The 16,037-nt window shown below is 38.2% G+C and overlaps 1 protein-coding gene across 1 annotated transcript in view; it reads left to right on the forward strand.

The window, feature by feature from the left end:
* The first annotated feature begins 7,543 nt into the window (after window positions 1–7,543).
* The window catches only part of LOC122642949 (1,4-alpha-glucan-branching enzyme 3, chloroplastic/amyloplastic), a 35,727-nt gene continuing 27,233 nt past the window's right edge, over window positions 7,544–16,037 (forward strand). Inside the window, exons 1-8 of the mRNA XM_043836570.1 lie at window positions 7,544–7,862; window positions 7,944–8,015; window positions 8,256–8,320; window positions 8,467–9,144; window positions 10,038–10,210; window positions 10,296–10,385; window positions 11,220–11,295; window positions 11,915–12,022. Of these exons, the coding sequence (XP_043692505.1) occupies window positions 7,573–7,862; window positions 7,944–8,015; window positions 8,256–8,320; window positions 8,467–9,144; window positions 10,038–10,210; window positions 10,296–10,385; window positions 11,220–11,295; window positions 11,915–12,022 (1,552 nt within the window). The 5' untranslated portion in view covers window positions 7,544–7,572. The remainder of the gene's footprint in view (window positions 7,863–7,943; window positions 8,016–8,255; window positions 8,321–8,466; window positions 9,145–10,037; window positions 10,211–10,295; window positions 10,386–11,219; window positions 11,296–11,914; window positions 12,023–16,037) is intronic.

Here is a 16,037-nt window from a genome sequence, read left to right on the forward strand (position 1 = left end):
AAAAAAAATTCTGAAATTTATTTTCTTCCTCTTCTCCTCCCTCCTTTTCAGTCCTTTTGACATATATTACTGGGCCTCATTGTTGAATTTCCCATGCCTTTTGTTTTTTACTCCCTATTGAACAAACTTTGGAATTGATTATTTTACTGTTACCCATTTTATATAAAAAAAAAAAAGGTGGACATGTGTGCAGTTTTCCCATAATACCCCCCTTCCAGTTTTCGTTCAATGTAAAAAGATTTACCCAAAAAAATGAAAATTGAGTTTGAGAGAAGGTACTATTATCGACTATTTTACATTTCCTTTAGCAAATGTAGTGAGATTTTCTTTTGAAAAAATGAATCGAGTACGAGGGAGGAAAGCTAACAATTGCTGTTTTTTTTGGTCATACAAATATGCAATATAAGGCACCGTATGATTGTATTAGGACCACATCTAACTAATACATGGCATCCTGAATGGTTTTGATTTGTCCAATTACAGATTCAAAATATTCAACACAAGAAGAAATATCGATCAAAATAGAGTAAATATCTCATGGGCATCAAGCTGTTCTACAGCTTTCTACCGAATCGACCAACTGCTTATTATCTATCAGTCCAAACGACGATGGAAATGGTACCTGAAGGCTTGGCGCTGAGAAGGCCTTGCAGGAGTCTTCTCGCTTCAGACTCTTGAGCACAACCAGCATAACCATAACCATAAGAAGTAAAGCTAGAAGTTTTATTGCAAATAAGAATGGAAGCCCAACTAGCTCCACGAGTATGCATGTCAAAACTTCCAACACAGATAATAGTAAATGAGCTGCAGTTAAATTAATAGTAAATTACTCCCCCCTCCCCTCAATTATGCCCTAATGACAGGTCCTTCCCCTACATGTTGAGTAATAGCTCTCTGTTCCTTACAATCAAAAGATTATATCAATTGTACCCATTCCAAGAAAAATCGTTGTTAAGTGATGACATCAGTCTTAATATTCATTCAAACCCAAAATGCTCTTATGTAATGTGATATTCCAATAATATCTCTCAATCAGGGGACAACAGTCGCAACCCCAAGTTCTTCCCCAGTTCTCATATCTTCTGCCTTCCTCTTTGATCCCTTTTCTTCTAAAAAATAGAGGGAGGAAAGGAGGGAGACAAAGAAAGAGAGAGAAACAAAGGGGTTTGAGATCGGTTTTTCCGGTTTTCAAATGCAAGAAAGGTTTTTGGGCAGTAGGTTTCTTCTTCATTTGAAGAAGAAAGAGAACGAGAGAGTGAGAGCTTAAGAGATTGGAAAACTCAGGGGTTTCATTTGGTCTGGTATGAGATTCGGGGTAAGTGGGAATGTGTTAGGCACCCACCTCACTCAGGTAAACCGGTCTTTCTACTAGATGTTTGTTTTCGAATATTCTTCTTTTATAAATATCTTATACCAACTTGTATGGATAAATGATGATGAACAAACTGTTCAAATAGAATTCAACTACATTATGTTAATTACTATGTACAGTACACATGATTACTTAAGGGTCTATATTTGAAGTAAGTCGATAAAAATTGAAGAAGATCACATCAATACAAATTCGTTCCAATCCATTAAAATTGAAGACACAATCCATACAGACAACGATGAACTTTCTATTATGTAACAACCCCAACATAAAAAGGACTAATCTCAAAAGCATCAATTGATTAATTTTTGGGAAAATTTCATGGACACCCCTTAAAAGTATTCAATATCTCAGAAACTTACTATACTTGGTCAAAATAACACAGACACCCCAAACGTTAAGGACAGTTAGTATCCAAAGGTGAAATACCCATTTTACCCCTTAGTTATTTAAATAAAAGGACAAAACTGTCATTTCATCTTCTTCCCTCTATGGCTGCGGCTCCGGCGATCATCACCTGCTCCGGCTCCGGCTCCGGCGACCATCACCTGTTTCAACTCCGATGGTCTCTGAAGTCTTCGCCGGAAGAGAGGAAAACAGAGAGGGAGGAAGAAGACAACGAGAAGAGTGAAGCTTGCCATTGAATCTTTTTCCTCTACTGCAAGCGTTGATATAAGCTCCAATTGTCTTCTTCAATCGCCGGATCTTGGAGCACCAACGATGCCCAATCGTTGCAGCTGCAACCTTCTTCTTCATCTCCTGTTTCCATTAAGTCAGAGTGGGTGATATTTTGGTGAAGAGAAAAATCTAGAAACCAGAATGTAGTATCTGGAATGAGACCTAATAAAAAGAAGCCATGCTTTCTAATGGGGTTTCTAAGTCACCTAAGGATTTGGTATCAGATATTGCAGTAAAATTCAAGAATCGCAGGGATAGGAACAACCAGATTTCAAGAGAAATTAAATATCAGAAAATCTAAGAGTCTGATCTGGCTAATAAGCTGGTCGAATGCTTAGGATATTCAAGAGAACAAAATATCAAAAGATGAAAGCAACCTAAGGGTCAGATTCTGAGATATGAAAGAATCCTACTAACGGTGGAATACTCAAGAACCAGAAATCGATATTAAGAAATAACGAAATCACAACATAATTATTTAAGAGAGCAATTAAGCAGGAATATTAGAAACTGATGCATGAACAAATAACAGAAACAAGATTTCTGAAACAAACTCAGAAACTTTGAAATCAGATAAGTATGGTAGAATGAGGACACTTTTGACTTCGATGGATGTGCAGGCCTAAGAATAGACCAGAACTGATAATCATGGTTCAAGGTCTTGGATTCAGAGCAACCGCACCGAATAGGTTAGGGTTTTAATTTGTAGACTTAGGGTTTTTATGGGGTTGGATTGCTGAGAGCATGGTCGGGTGGGGGAGACTGGAGAGGGTGGTGGCGGGGTTGCAGGGAAGCAAGAGAAGGAGGGTTGGAGGGGGGTGGCTGTGGTGGTGGCGGCGGCGGCGGCGGCGGCGGAAGAAACAGCAGAAGGAGAAGAAGGGGGAGAAAAAAGGAATAAAAAAAAAGGTATTGAATAAAAACAAGGGTAAAATTGTCTTTTTGTAAAAACTAATTTCTAACATCATTAATTCATCATTAAGGGCATTACAGGGATATCACTGTGGTAAAGATAATTTTACAATTTAAAAAGGGTTAACAGACACTTAACTGCAGAGATTAACGGAGTGGACTAAATTGAAACAAATTCATAAAAATAAGGGGTATCTGTGATATTTTGACCAAGTATGGTAAGTTTCTAGGATATTGGATACTTTTAGGGGGTGTCCAAGAAATTTTCCTTAATTTTTATCTAATAGATATAACCCAAATTACCTAGTTTAAAAAAAAAAAAAAAAAATGTCTAATCGTCTAGTCTATATTTTTTTGATATTTCATAATTGCTAATCTTCTATTGATTGATTATACAACCGATAAGAAACTAAACTCGAAAATGTCTCCATATTTGCACTTAAACTTCAGTCCCTGCATTGTTTCACAAAAAACACTATTCATTCGGGATGTCTAGTTGCTCCATGAAATGAACGTAATTATTCTGAAGACAAGAATGCTTGTTCCACTGAAAGGCAATAGGAAGAGGGGGTTCCAATCGCCATCCCCTTCGTGCAATGTGAAGAGAAAATCGGTTCAACGACGGCGTCTCTCCCCCATGAAAACCTTCCTGTGTATAATCTATGAGCCCTTCTTTGTGATTTTGCCAATTCCTCCACCGCAAGAACAAGAAAGGGCAAAACTGCATCTACCTAGAGTTCAAAGAAGAGGGGAAAAACTCCCAGGGAGACAAAACCCCCTAGAAAAAAAGTTTGGATTGTCTTGTGAAAACAAGAACAGCAATTACAATCAAATCTCTTAATTGAAATTATAATGTAAATTTGAGCTAAATATTTTATTAGTTTTCTCCCATATCTCAATAATAAGGCTATGAAACCGAACTAAAATTGAGTAATCGCTACCCCAAGCATCCATGATCCTAAATTCATAAAGCAATCAGTAATTTATAGCAAACAATAAAAGGGGTAATAAGTAAATAAATGAATAAATGTACCCGTTCATGTTTTTCTTATTGCTAAATGCATTAAACATGAATCTTCATACAAACTTGTGATGGCCTTCCAACTCCACAGTCAATGAGATTATTAAAATTGTGATGGCTGATTAGTATTGGATCGGTATCCGTCACCTTCAAAACTCTCTATCTACTAAACCTAAAAACCCAAAAATTACATAACTAAAGGGTTAAAACATGCATTTGCAATATGAAAAATCATTGCCAAGGACTTTGCAAACCAATGACTAAACCTTGCACAAACTAAATTCAGACTAAACATAGACCACTTCTTGAAGATAGGTTGAATTCTGGCCCCAAGATGTGGCGCAGGTTGGTCAAAAGAAGTGGCCAATTAAGTTAATGTTCCCCAAGGCCAAAACCTTCTTCAGGTTGGCACATAGCTAGGTCAGAATTCGATCAATCTGCCCAATCCGATCAAGAGTGCGACCAGGCCAGATTGGATTGGGTTAGGTTTTTAAACAACCAGGACTACCAGCCCGTAGTCCTTAGGGCTCAGCCTAAGCCCACCTTGACTGAGGTCAAGCTGAAGTATCTCACCCCTGGGCTGGACTTAATCTTGTTTTTGTTATTTTTCATCAATTATACAAGCAATTGAAAGAGGGCAGGCCTTGATGCAGGAAAAAGATCCTGTCAATCCGGGCAACATGCAGCACCTGGGATTGACAGGGCGCTTTGACAGCCTTACCAAGGGATCTCCTTTGGCCCATTAAATGAATGCACCCAATGCGTTAGGAGGTAAAAAGCAATATTATCTTTCTTATCTATTTGTAGTTTTTTATAAGTTTGGTTATTACCTATATTAATTTCTTGCTTTTACCAACTGTATCTTAATGTATCTCTCTTTTATGCCTCTTCTTATTCGGGATTCTGGACCGGGCATGGAATTGCTGGACATAATTTTCCACAAGGAATGCTGGGGATTGGGGAATGAGTTTCCTAGCAGTTGAGACTTGCTACAAGTATGAATGATAGTAAATTTTGCACATGACTCATCTACATACATGATTAATGAAATATGCTTACCAAATGGCTTATTATACAAAGATACAGAAAATATATGAATATTATTCGTTAACTTTGCCATGCTATTTTGTTTATTTTTCGCCCTGAAACCTCTTGTTACACTTATTTAAGTATGTTTAGGGCTGCAACAGAGTCTGGTTGAGCTGGGCTTTTTAAAATCCTAGCCCAACCCTGAGTCTCTTTAGCTAGGGCCAAGTTCGATCCGGCCCTGACTTAGGGCCTAAAAAATCCAACCCTGAGCCGTTCTCAGGGTCGGGTCGGGCTGACCCTGATTGACCCTGATCATGGGAGGGGGTTAAGGGAGATGCTAGGCTGGATTGCACCGGGGAGAAAATTATCAATTTTAGGTAAAATAACACTATAATAAAATGATTATATTACTTATTATCTTCATATATAATAAAATGTGGATGATATTTAAAATTTATATTATATATATATATATATATATCAATATATATTTTATAGGATAACTTAAAACAAGGCCGGGCTAGGTCGGGTCAGGTTCAACTTGAAGCTTCAACCCTGACCCGACCTGATCCTGACTCAGGGTTAGAAATTTTCAACCCTGACCCTGCCCTCAGGGCCAGGATTTCTCAGCCCAGGCCCTGTTCAGGCTCAGAGCGGGCCAGGGCCGGTAGGACCAAAGTTGCACCCCTAAGTATATTTACACATGTTTGAATCATTAGCTTGAGAAAAAAAAAAAAAAACCAAAGTGGTAGTTTTTTTTTTTTTTTGGTAAGATCCAAAGTGGTAGTAGTTCAGCTTTAGAACCTAGGATGTTTGTGTACATCATACACAACTATATCATTTCCCTTGTATAGCCTATTATACACGTAGTTTAGTCCTCACATACAACATTCAATAATAAAATTGAAATACGCAATAGAAATGAAGAACTATAAAATTGGAAAACATTACACAATTTTGAGTGAAAAATATCGACCATTTTGGTTATTTTGCCGAAATTTCAACCGAAATCTTGAAAACCTATCAAGTCGTTGGCGATTTCATTTCGATCAAAATTTTGGTATTCAGACCAAATTTCAAACTAGATGACCTTATCCACCACATGGCTAATTAGTTTTTTTTTTTTTTGGTGATAAAAAAGAAGATAAATTAAGCCTGAAAAGGCAAACTATTACAATGTTCTGTCATACTTGGAACGTTCTGATTCGCATCTACACGTGCTTTAGATTTTAGCCAACTTAACAACCTAGTATCATCTAATTGTCTAAAGAAAACATCCATAGAAAGTTTAGAGGTCTACAAAAAAAGGGTTAACAGTTCGTATGGCCAAGGAGATCGGAATGGAGTTGGAAGAAGTCCAGGCAAGGAATTATCACCACACCAAACTTCTTTTAGCTTCACTCATCTCTTTTGAGTTAGGATTAGACCATTAAAAATGCTAGTCAACTCAGATTCCAAAACATGATGTTTCCTTATAGAAACAACACTTTCCAAAAAGAGTTTGCCACCTATCAAAATGCAAACAGCCCAACCCACGGATTTCAAGTTGGCGGAGTCAACCCCTACGCAGAACAAAACAGGAAAGTCCAAAATGTTCTGACATACATGGCTAATTAGTTAGGGCCCAAATTTTTTGTACAAAGTATGCCCCATGATTACTTATTTACTTATCAATTTTGAACTCAATCAAACTTAACCATGTGGCAATATTAAACTTTGAAGATTTATTACCAAAAAACTTTGAAGATTCATTACATTTTGAAAAGAACAAAAAAATGAATATACTAAAACACAAAGGACAGATGCCAACACATGTTGTAATGAAAAATAGGTTTGATATGTCCATATCTAGACGAGTGACGAGATATGCTGTGTCGATCGAGCTAATATGAGTTCATAATTTGAGATCATTTGAATGAAGCTTCTACCATTGGTGCACAAACATATGTTTCGGCACTAAACAATGAAATTTTTTAGAGGAAAATTTCTCTATCCGAGAGTGTGAGTCTATCTCTCTCCTCCTCATGTGAAAAGACATCTCTGTTCCCTTTTTTTTAATGAGAAGAGAGATGGACACATAGGAGTACAAACTGCTTCCCAATTTTTTATATAACCGTTTGGGAATAAGCTTGCCCAAGAGAGCAAGATCTCCTTTTTGAAACGTTTCTCAGTGCACCAGCCCTAGAAGAAATTCTTAGAGTTTCAGCCTATGATGGTTTCTCCATAAATTTCAATTAGGGAGAAAAATGAGTTGTAATACTCACAGGTCCATATAGGCCGTATCAGATGTTGTCGTCCACACATATATCGACGTTGTATTGTATTTTGACTGTTTTACCCTCTATCTGTACTACATCACTGATTTAATATCGTTGACAGTGGCAGCTGGACTCGGTTATATTGGCCCGACCCGCACAGCATATCTCGTCACTCGTCTATCCTGTTATGAATTGAATACCGCCCTTTTATCGGCTTTATCGCTACGACGCTACATACTTGCAAACAGGCCAACGGGGTGATCTCTCTGTCACTGCAAACCTGCAACAACACCAAAAGTGTTCCAATGGCTTCGATTACGCTGTGTGCTTTCTTTCTTCCGTCGTCGAACGACCGCTCTCTTGTTTTACCTGCTCATACACGCTACAGAGGAAGAGAAACTTTTTGTGCAGGCAGATTGAGATGTTCTGCTACAGGGGAACCTCAACAGCACCAGCAGGTTCCCAATCCCAGCAAATCCAAGAGACCTCTGAAGAAGGAAATCTCTGCCAACGAAGAGACTGGAGTCGACCCATCTGGTTTCCTCACCAAACTCGGCATTTCTCACAAAGCCTTTGCTCAGTCTCTTCGCGAGAGGTACCGGGAGAAGGAAGAATTTCATGTCTGATGTTCTGAAGATTGTTTTTGTTTTTGTTTTTTTTAATGGATTGGTTTCAGGTATAAATCCTTGAAGGACCTCAAAGCTCAGCTCTTGACGCGCTTCGCTAATTTAATGGAGATGGCTTCTGGGTGAGTTTTACAACCCCTATTCTAGCTGCTCTTCGAGCACCCTCGAATTACTCCCCCTTCTTCAAAAAAAACACAAAAAGGTTTCGTTCCTTTTTCTTTTCTTCCTCTTGGATTTCAATTTCGACGTTGGAGTGCAACATCTACTCTGCGTTAATGTTAAATCTGTGTGGGTTATTGTCAATGTGTTAAAAGTTATGTTAGACTCGTAGTGTTTTAGATGATTTCATGCTGCTTCTCCAGATATGAGTTATTGGGCGTGCATCGTAATGTGCATCATCGGCTAGATTTCATGGAGTGGGCTCCAGGTACTTCCCCTGCTTATAAATAATCATCGAAATTTGATGGAATGGGCAATATCTATTTCCTGACCCTCCTTATTTCATACTTTAGATTTTCTTGACTGCTGTTGCATGTTGGTAGTCATTCATGAGGTTTAAAAATTCTGGAACAGGTGCTCGCTACTGTGCATTGGTGGGTGATTTTAATGGGTGGTCACCGACAGAGAACAGTGCAAGAGAGGGTCACTTTGGCCGAGATGATTATGGGTATTGGTTAATCATTATTGAAGACAAACTCAGGGAGGGAGAAAAACCTGATGAATTCTATTTTCAGCAGTACAACTATGTGGATGACTATGATGAAGGTGACAGTGGTGTTACCATAGAAGAAATTTTTAAGAAGATGAATGATGAGTATTGGGAACCCGGAGAGGACCGTTTTATTAAATCACGTTTTGAGATTCCAGCCAAGTTATACGAGCAGATTTTTGGTCCTAATGGGCCCCAAACGGAAGAGGAACTGGAAGAAATACCAGATGCGGAAACAAGATATAAAGCATGGAAAGAAAAGCACAAAGATGATCCTCCAAGCAACTTACCTCCCTTTGATGTGATAGATAATGGAAAGGAATATGACATTTACAATGTCATAGATGATCCTGTTAGGCGAGCAAAGTTTCGTGCTAAGAAGCCTCCTGTGGCATATTGGTTAGAGATGCGAAAAGGAAGGAAAGCATGGTTAAAAAAATACACTCCAGGCATACCTCATGGAAGTAGATACAGGGTTTATTTCAACACTCCCAGTGGACCTTTGGAACGAGTTCCTGCTTGGGCTACTTATGTGTTTCCTGGTAAATTTGCTTTTTCTGAAGTAATTTTGTTGCTTTATGATTTCATTTTCTTCAATAAGAGATCTCTTTTAGGATATGCCATCTGTTTTGTTTAAAGTTTGATATCTTGCTGGGATTTGGTCTGAGTTTTCTTCTCAGGGGAAGAATGCACAAGCTTATAAGAATTAGAAGAGTAAGATTAAGAATAACAGATGAGATTGAACAACAATATATAGAAGAGTAGGCATAATTCTAATGATAAGATATATGAATTAATGGCCACCCATAATGAGGTACATGTGAACTCATCAAAATTGCAGTATCCAATAATTAATTCTTGTGCTCCACCTTTGGCTCAACAGTTTCATCAGATTTCATTAGACCATAGAGGAAGAACACCATTCCTATCCTCGCCTTGGCCTCACTTATTTCTTGTTAACTTGTTTCTTGTTAACTTGTTTTGTTTATTCATCATTTACTTTTTGAAGGCCTTATTCTAGAAGCTATCTGGCCTCATATTGTTGCCTCTTGATCCGAGTTATACTTTGGCATAAATTTTGGTGCGTAGATTTGAAGATCACTCACCTATGATTTCGTAAACCTGCTTCTCAAAACTATGATCAATATTACTTTCTTCTTCAATGACTATCTTCTGCATAGGTTTAGAGAAATTGGGAGGGGGCAGGAGAAGGAAAATGATAATTCAAGACAGAATTTTCCGCTGCTTAAAATAAGTCTTCCATCTATTATTACCATTTACCAGCGTATATGAGTTAGGCATACAACAGTGCTATCAGTTCCATGTCATATGGCTCATCTTTTTCAGAATCTTTTATGTTGGTGCTCTCTTTTCATGATCTTACAATCTCTTTAGTATTGGACATATGTTTTCTTGATCTTATGGTGATAATTAGATGGAGATGGAAAGCAATCTTATGCCGTGCACTGGGAGCCACCTCCTGAAAGTGCATACAAATGGAAAAACATGCGCCCGAAAGTGCCAAAGTCTCTTCGTATATATGAATGCCATATTGGGATTAGTGGATCAGAGCCAAAAGTTTCAACTTTCAATGAATTCACTTTGGAGGTAAGTTCCACACTTGTGTATCTGTTTTACCTGTATCGTTATACTCTTTCCTTTCTGTTTTTATGTTTCCATTGCTCCTTTTCAGGTCCTTCCACATGTAAAAGAAGCAGGGTACAATGTAATTCAGTTGATTGGAGTTATTGAGCACAAAGATTATTCTTCTGTTGGTTACAAAGTGAGTTGAAGCTTCTGTACTCTTTGTATGCTGAATATCTTGTTTGCTTCATTCCTCCCTCTTTCTCACAAAAAAATAATAATAAAAATTAAACAATCCTTCTCCTATCTGGTGTTCGACAAAGCTCATTAAAGTCGTAGGTGTTCTTACTTCTCTGCCTTTTGGTAGCAGAGTGCAATTTCTTATTATGGATTTCAAATGAACATAATATTCCTGCTGGGCAATTCTCTTGTCCTGCGTCATAGGTTGTAGATAACTTAATTGAAATTTGCAATTGTTGTAATTAAAATAAGATGTCTTGAAAAACAGCAAACAAAATATGTGGAATATTGATAACAAAAGGGAATAGCTTGGTTTTAGATTAGTGATCCAATGTTATCTGTTTCTAGGGAATTTCTTTTCTTTGTTAATGCAAATGAGCTAATACAAAATTCAGAATTGGTTGTCGCTGTCAAAAACTATCATTAGGCAGGAAAATTGTGTATGTTACTACATCTTTTACCTATTCTTTGTATTTTTATCCTTTCTTAATATGTTAAAGTTTCATAAAGAATGATTTCCCCCACTCAAGGAGGTTATTTTTCCCTTGAAGATGCCTACTAGATTCACCGGTGAAGTTCCCATGCTGCATACTTGAGAACCCCCCAATTTTAACCCTGTAATGTGCCAACTGACCACTAAGCCACTGATGATTTCCCATAAAAATGAGTGTTAATCTTTTACTTTTCTCATTTTATTTCTCATTTTAGATTCCATGTTCAGTTGTTCACTTTACAGGCAATGCTTTATGGGCTAGTTCTATTAATTTAATGTCTTCCTTCAACTGCATTGTAGGTGACAAATTTGTTCGCTGTTAGCAGTCGATTTGGCACTCCTGATGACTTCAAGCGTTTGGTTGATGAAGCACATGGTCATTTTTCAGAGACTTTTACTTGATAGCATTAATTTCTTAAGTCAAAAAAAAATGTTCTATCTTTTCTTTGCCAGCACATGAAAGTTTTTTGGATATAATTTCAGCTTAAGAAAACTCGGCTCAAACTAAGCCTATCCTGCTACTTGGGCTGGCAACTTCAATCCTGACCTGCCATTTCTAATGCCTGCGCATGAGGTTGGAATAGCTCATTTATAGATTCCATGTTTACAAGGTCTAATAAAAGTTCGAAAAGCTGGCTGCCAGCCTGATCCATTTGCTTTCCTTCTTCTGAGCTTGGGGACCGACATTGCAAAAGGCACTGGTTGTGTGACTTTAGTCTCAACTCAAATGTTTAATCTTGAAACAACATTTGTTTTTGTCTGGGTCGATGGGTGGCATAAATCCATGCCTGAAATTCTTTTTAGCTCACAGTTATCTTGATTCTTTGAATATATTGGGTTGTGACTCTGTATCTGTATGTATATGTTGTCAATATCTATCAACTTGTCTTCTTAAATTTATATCAAAATTTAGGGATTTATGTTATCTAGTATGTTGTGGTTAGTTTCTGATTCTTTATATTTTTCTTTTGCAATCTTCTATTTAATGTTTGCAGGGCATGGGTTGCTAGTCTTCTTAGATATAGTCCATTCCTACTCAGCTGCGGATGAAATGGTTGGATTGTCGCTATTTGATGGATCAAATGATTGCTACTTTCATACTGGTAAAGTTCATATTATTGACTTTTGGACTTAGTTCAGATGAATCTTTCTATTGGTCTCGTAGAAACATGTTTTGCATTCTATGACATTTGGTTTAAGGAGAATGGTGCTACTAAGTTAGCCTCCCCTTCTCACTTTGTTTTTCTTTTTTTCATTTTTAATAATTATCCTCCCCTTCTCCCTTTGTTTTTGTTTTTGTTTTTTTTTTTTTCATTTTTAATAATTATACTCTAGCATAATAAAGGTTTTGGTGCCTTTATACAGTCTAGTGTAGAGAGGCTTCTCTCCACAGGACCCCTAATTCTGCCATGTGGAGGATGATTTGGAAATTCCTACCTTTGGATAAACAAGGAATGATCTGGATAGACCATGTATCAAATTTCACTCATATTCAACCATATAATATAACTCCCCATGTATTGCCATGCATTGTACAATATTCCAGCCAGTACCATGCACTCTCCCATTTCTTGGATTTTTCGAAGCCTATTTTGCCACTTGGAAAACTCCATTTGGGCTGAAACTTAACATGTAAGTAAAGGCCCTAGGGTTTACTTGCCCACAAAATTTGGGTCCCATCTGATCATGCCACGTGGCAAAACATGTGACAAGGAAGAAAAGGCTCTCTCCATGGCCAAGAAGGAATCTCTTACTGTAATAATAATAGTAATAGTAATAATTATCCTGGGGCTTTTTTTTTGCCACATGGCATCTTAGCTGGCACAAAAACTTTGTGGACTATTGGTCAAGTCAGCTCATGTGGCATTGTGAAGGGTTGAAAAGGTCAATAATCTTTAAAACAGTTGAACTGTTGAAAATACAAATGGTTCAATACATGATGGGTGATATGGTTGAAATGGATCTCAAGAACCGAGCTGGTCTAGACCATTCCAAGCTAATCCAACAGCCAGAGTGGCGAAATCAGCCATCCATGTGCAGAAAACAAGGCCCCAAGTAGAGATCTTTTCCCCTAATAACTATAAGATCCCTTAGATAGTACAGGGTATGGATTTGATTCAAGCAGAATTATAAAAAAAAAAAGAAAAAAGTATTATAACACTCCCAAAATCTTGGGATCCCCCTTGTTTCTTTCAACTTCCTCATGTAGCTACTTGCATCAAAATCCAATATTACATCTAATTGTTTCATTGTACGTGGTGCTCCTTTGTTTCATATCATTCTTTCTTGAAATAATTTCTCTCATAATCTTTTGCCCTTACTTTCTATACAAGCTCTTTTTTCTCTCCCCTTTTTTTAATGTATGGTTTTTGTTAGAAGTATATGTTGGAGGGTGAAAAGGGAAGAACTCTCTCGGGATTAGCGTCAGACAATCTGGCGCTAATACCGAAAGGGCTTCCCCTCTTTTTCTTGTTATTCCTTTTATGCCCCTGTAGTGTGCTGCTGTCCTATATATATAAAGAGATTTTCAGGTCTGGTCTCTTTAACAAGAGAAACCAGCTTCTCCCTCACTCTCTTCTCTTCTCTATTTCTTTTCTTCTTCTTTCTCTTTTCTTATTTACATGGTATCAGAGCTCATCTGATCAAGAAGGGCTTGCTTCCATTTCTTTCTTTCTGCCGGTGCCTTTCTTACTTCTCCAATCGATAGAAGAAAAAGAGCTCTACTAAGTCTCCGTTTGTAGTCTCAAGGGGTCTCATCTGCTGTAAGGGGTATCTTGCCCCATTTCTGAAGTGTTTGGAAGGCTGCTCTAATGGTTTGAAGACATCGGTCAGACCTTCATCTCAGGTTTGATGTCTTGTGTGTTGCTTTGTCGGTGATTGAATCCCTATTTTGGCCTGATTTTTGCTGCTAGTATTCCTGGCTTTGATATCGATTCTTAGATCGATTTTTAAGGGACTGTTGTGATCTGATATAGACTGTTATGGATGTTATTGAGGTGTATGGGCTGTGAACTGTTTGATTAAATGCCTGTTATAGACTGTTATGGACTGTTATGGATGTTATTGAGTTGTATGGGCTATGAACTGTTCGATTAAATGCCTAAGTCAATGTCCTTGATGCTTCCCAGCTGTGTACTGTTTGGCTGACCTGCTATACCTTTTCGGTGGCTCTTTAGTGCCCATGTATACTTAAGTTGATCTGCTGCCTTTATTTTTGGTACTTCTTGGTGGGCAGTTACTATTTCTAGTGCTTGTTTGGTATCTTCATAGTGGCCTTTATGGGAGAAACATCTAAGGACAACAAGGCTGTAACTGAGATGGTGTCCTCATCACCAAAATTTATGACCTTTAAGAAGTTAGAAGGAAGTCAGAATTTTCAGCAATGACACAAGATTGTGACTTTGGTTCTCACAGGGAGGGGTGAGAAACATCACTTGACTAGAAAGAAACCTGCTAGCATGGATGGTGATACTTGGGAAGTTACTGATGCTCATATATTGGGTCAGATGTTAAACTCTATGGATAGTAACATTGTAGATCTTGTGACTCATATTGATACTGTCAAAGATCTATGGGATTATCTAGCTGTCTTATATTCTGGACAGAACAACCTCTCCAGGATTCATGAACTCTCTCAAGATTTTTATTGAGTTGATTGGAAGGGTCGTCCGTTGACCTAACGCTTTGTTGATTTCAAGAGAATGTATGAGGAATTGAATGCTTTGCTGCCCATTACCTCTGATGTTACATAGATGCAGCCACAACGTGAGCATTTAGCAGTTATGGGTTTCTTGGGCAGCTTGGGCCTTGAATTTGACTCCGTACGGTCTTAGATTCTTGGAGGTGTTACAGTTCCATCTCTTGCAGACACTTTCTCTCGAGTTCTTCGTGCGTCTCGTGACACTACTCGAGTAAATCTGGTGATAGCACCGCTCTTGTGAGTAGTGGCCGCAGTGGGGGTCGTCAACTTGCCAAGATCCCCCCAGCTGCACCTTCTGCTAGTGCTCATGACTCATCTGAGAGTCTGAGAAATCTGTTCCTTTGAGGACTTGTCATCATTGTGTCAAACCTGGTCACATTCAGCGTTTTTGTTGGAAATTACATGATAAACCTCTACAGTCCAAGATAGCTAACACTACTAGTGTTGACCCTGCAACCCCTATAGAGGACCACTGTGCGACTTTGACTATGATAGAGGAGGAATATGCTCATTACAGCCAGAGAAAGGCTTCTTAGGACATTTCTTCCACTGCTACTTTTGTTCAGACAGATAATGCCATTGCGTGTCTCTCCACCTCTAGGCCTTTAATTATCGATTCAGAGGCCTCAGACCATATGTCTGGAACTTCTGGTATCTTTTACTCTTTACAAACCTTTCATTCAAGTGTTACTTTGGGCTGATGGTTCCTGTGTTACAGTCCGAGGTATTGGTACTATTCAGCCCACTTCTTTCTTGTCCCTATCTTCTGTCTTGTATTTTCCAAAATTTCCTTTTAATCTCTTGTCTGTTAACCAACTTACTACTGCCTACAACTGTTCCATAACCTTTTTTTCCTAATTCTTGTGTCTTTCAAGATTTGTAGACGAAGAGATGATTGGTAGAGACAGGGTCTCTGGGGGGGCTATATCTTCTTAAGGACACATCTTCAGTTTCTTGTTCGGGTACAATCACCCCTCATCAACTCCATTGTCGGCTTGGTCATCCGTCTTTACAGAGTTTGCAAAAACTGTTTCCTAGTTTGCATTTCCTTTAAGTTTTAAATTGGGAGTCGTATCAGTTTGGGAAACTCCACCATGTGAGTTATCCCCCTCGTGTCAACAAACAGGCCTTACATCCCTTTTCTTTAGTTCACTCAGATGTATGAGGTCCTTGTCGTGTGACTTCCAAGTTGGGTTTTACATATTTTGTTACTTTTGTTGATGACTACTCTCGTGTGACTTGGTTGTACTTAATGAAATGGCATTCTGAATTGTTCTCTATCTTTTCTTCATTTATTGTTGAAATTAAGAATCAATTTGGATCTTATATTAAAGTGTGGCATAGTGATAATGCACGGGAGTACTTTTCTGCCCCTTTTTCTGACTTTATGACCACTCATGGGATCATTCATCATTCTT

The sequence above is a fragment of the Telopea speciosissima genome, chromosome 10, assembly GCF_018873765.1.
Source record: "Telopea speciosissima isolate NSW1024214 ecotype Mountain lineage chromosome 10, Tspe_v1, whole genome shotgun sequence".
In the NCBI taxonomy this organism is placed as follows: Eukaryota; Viridiplantae; Streptophyta; class Magnoliopsida; order Proteales; family Proteaceae; genus Telopea; species Telopea speciosissima.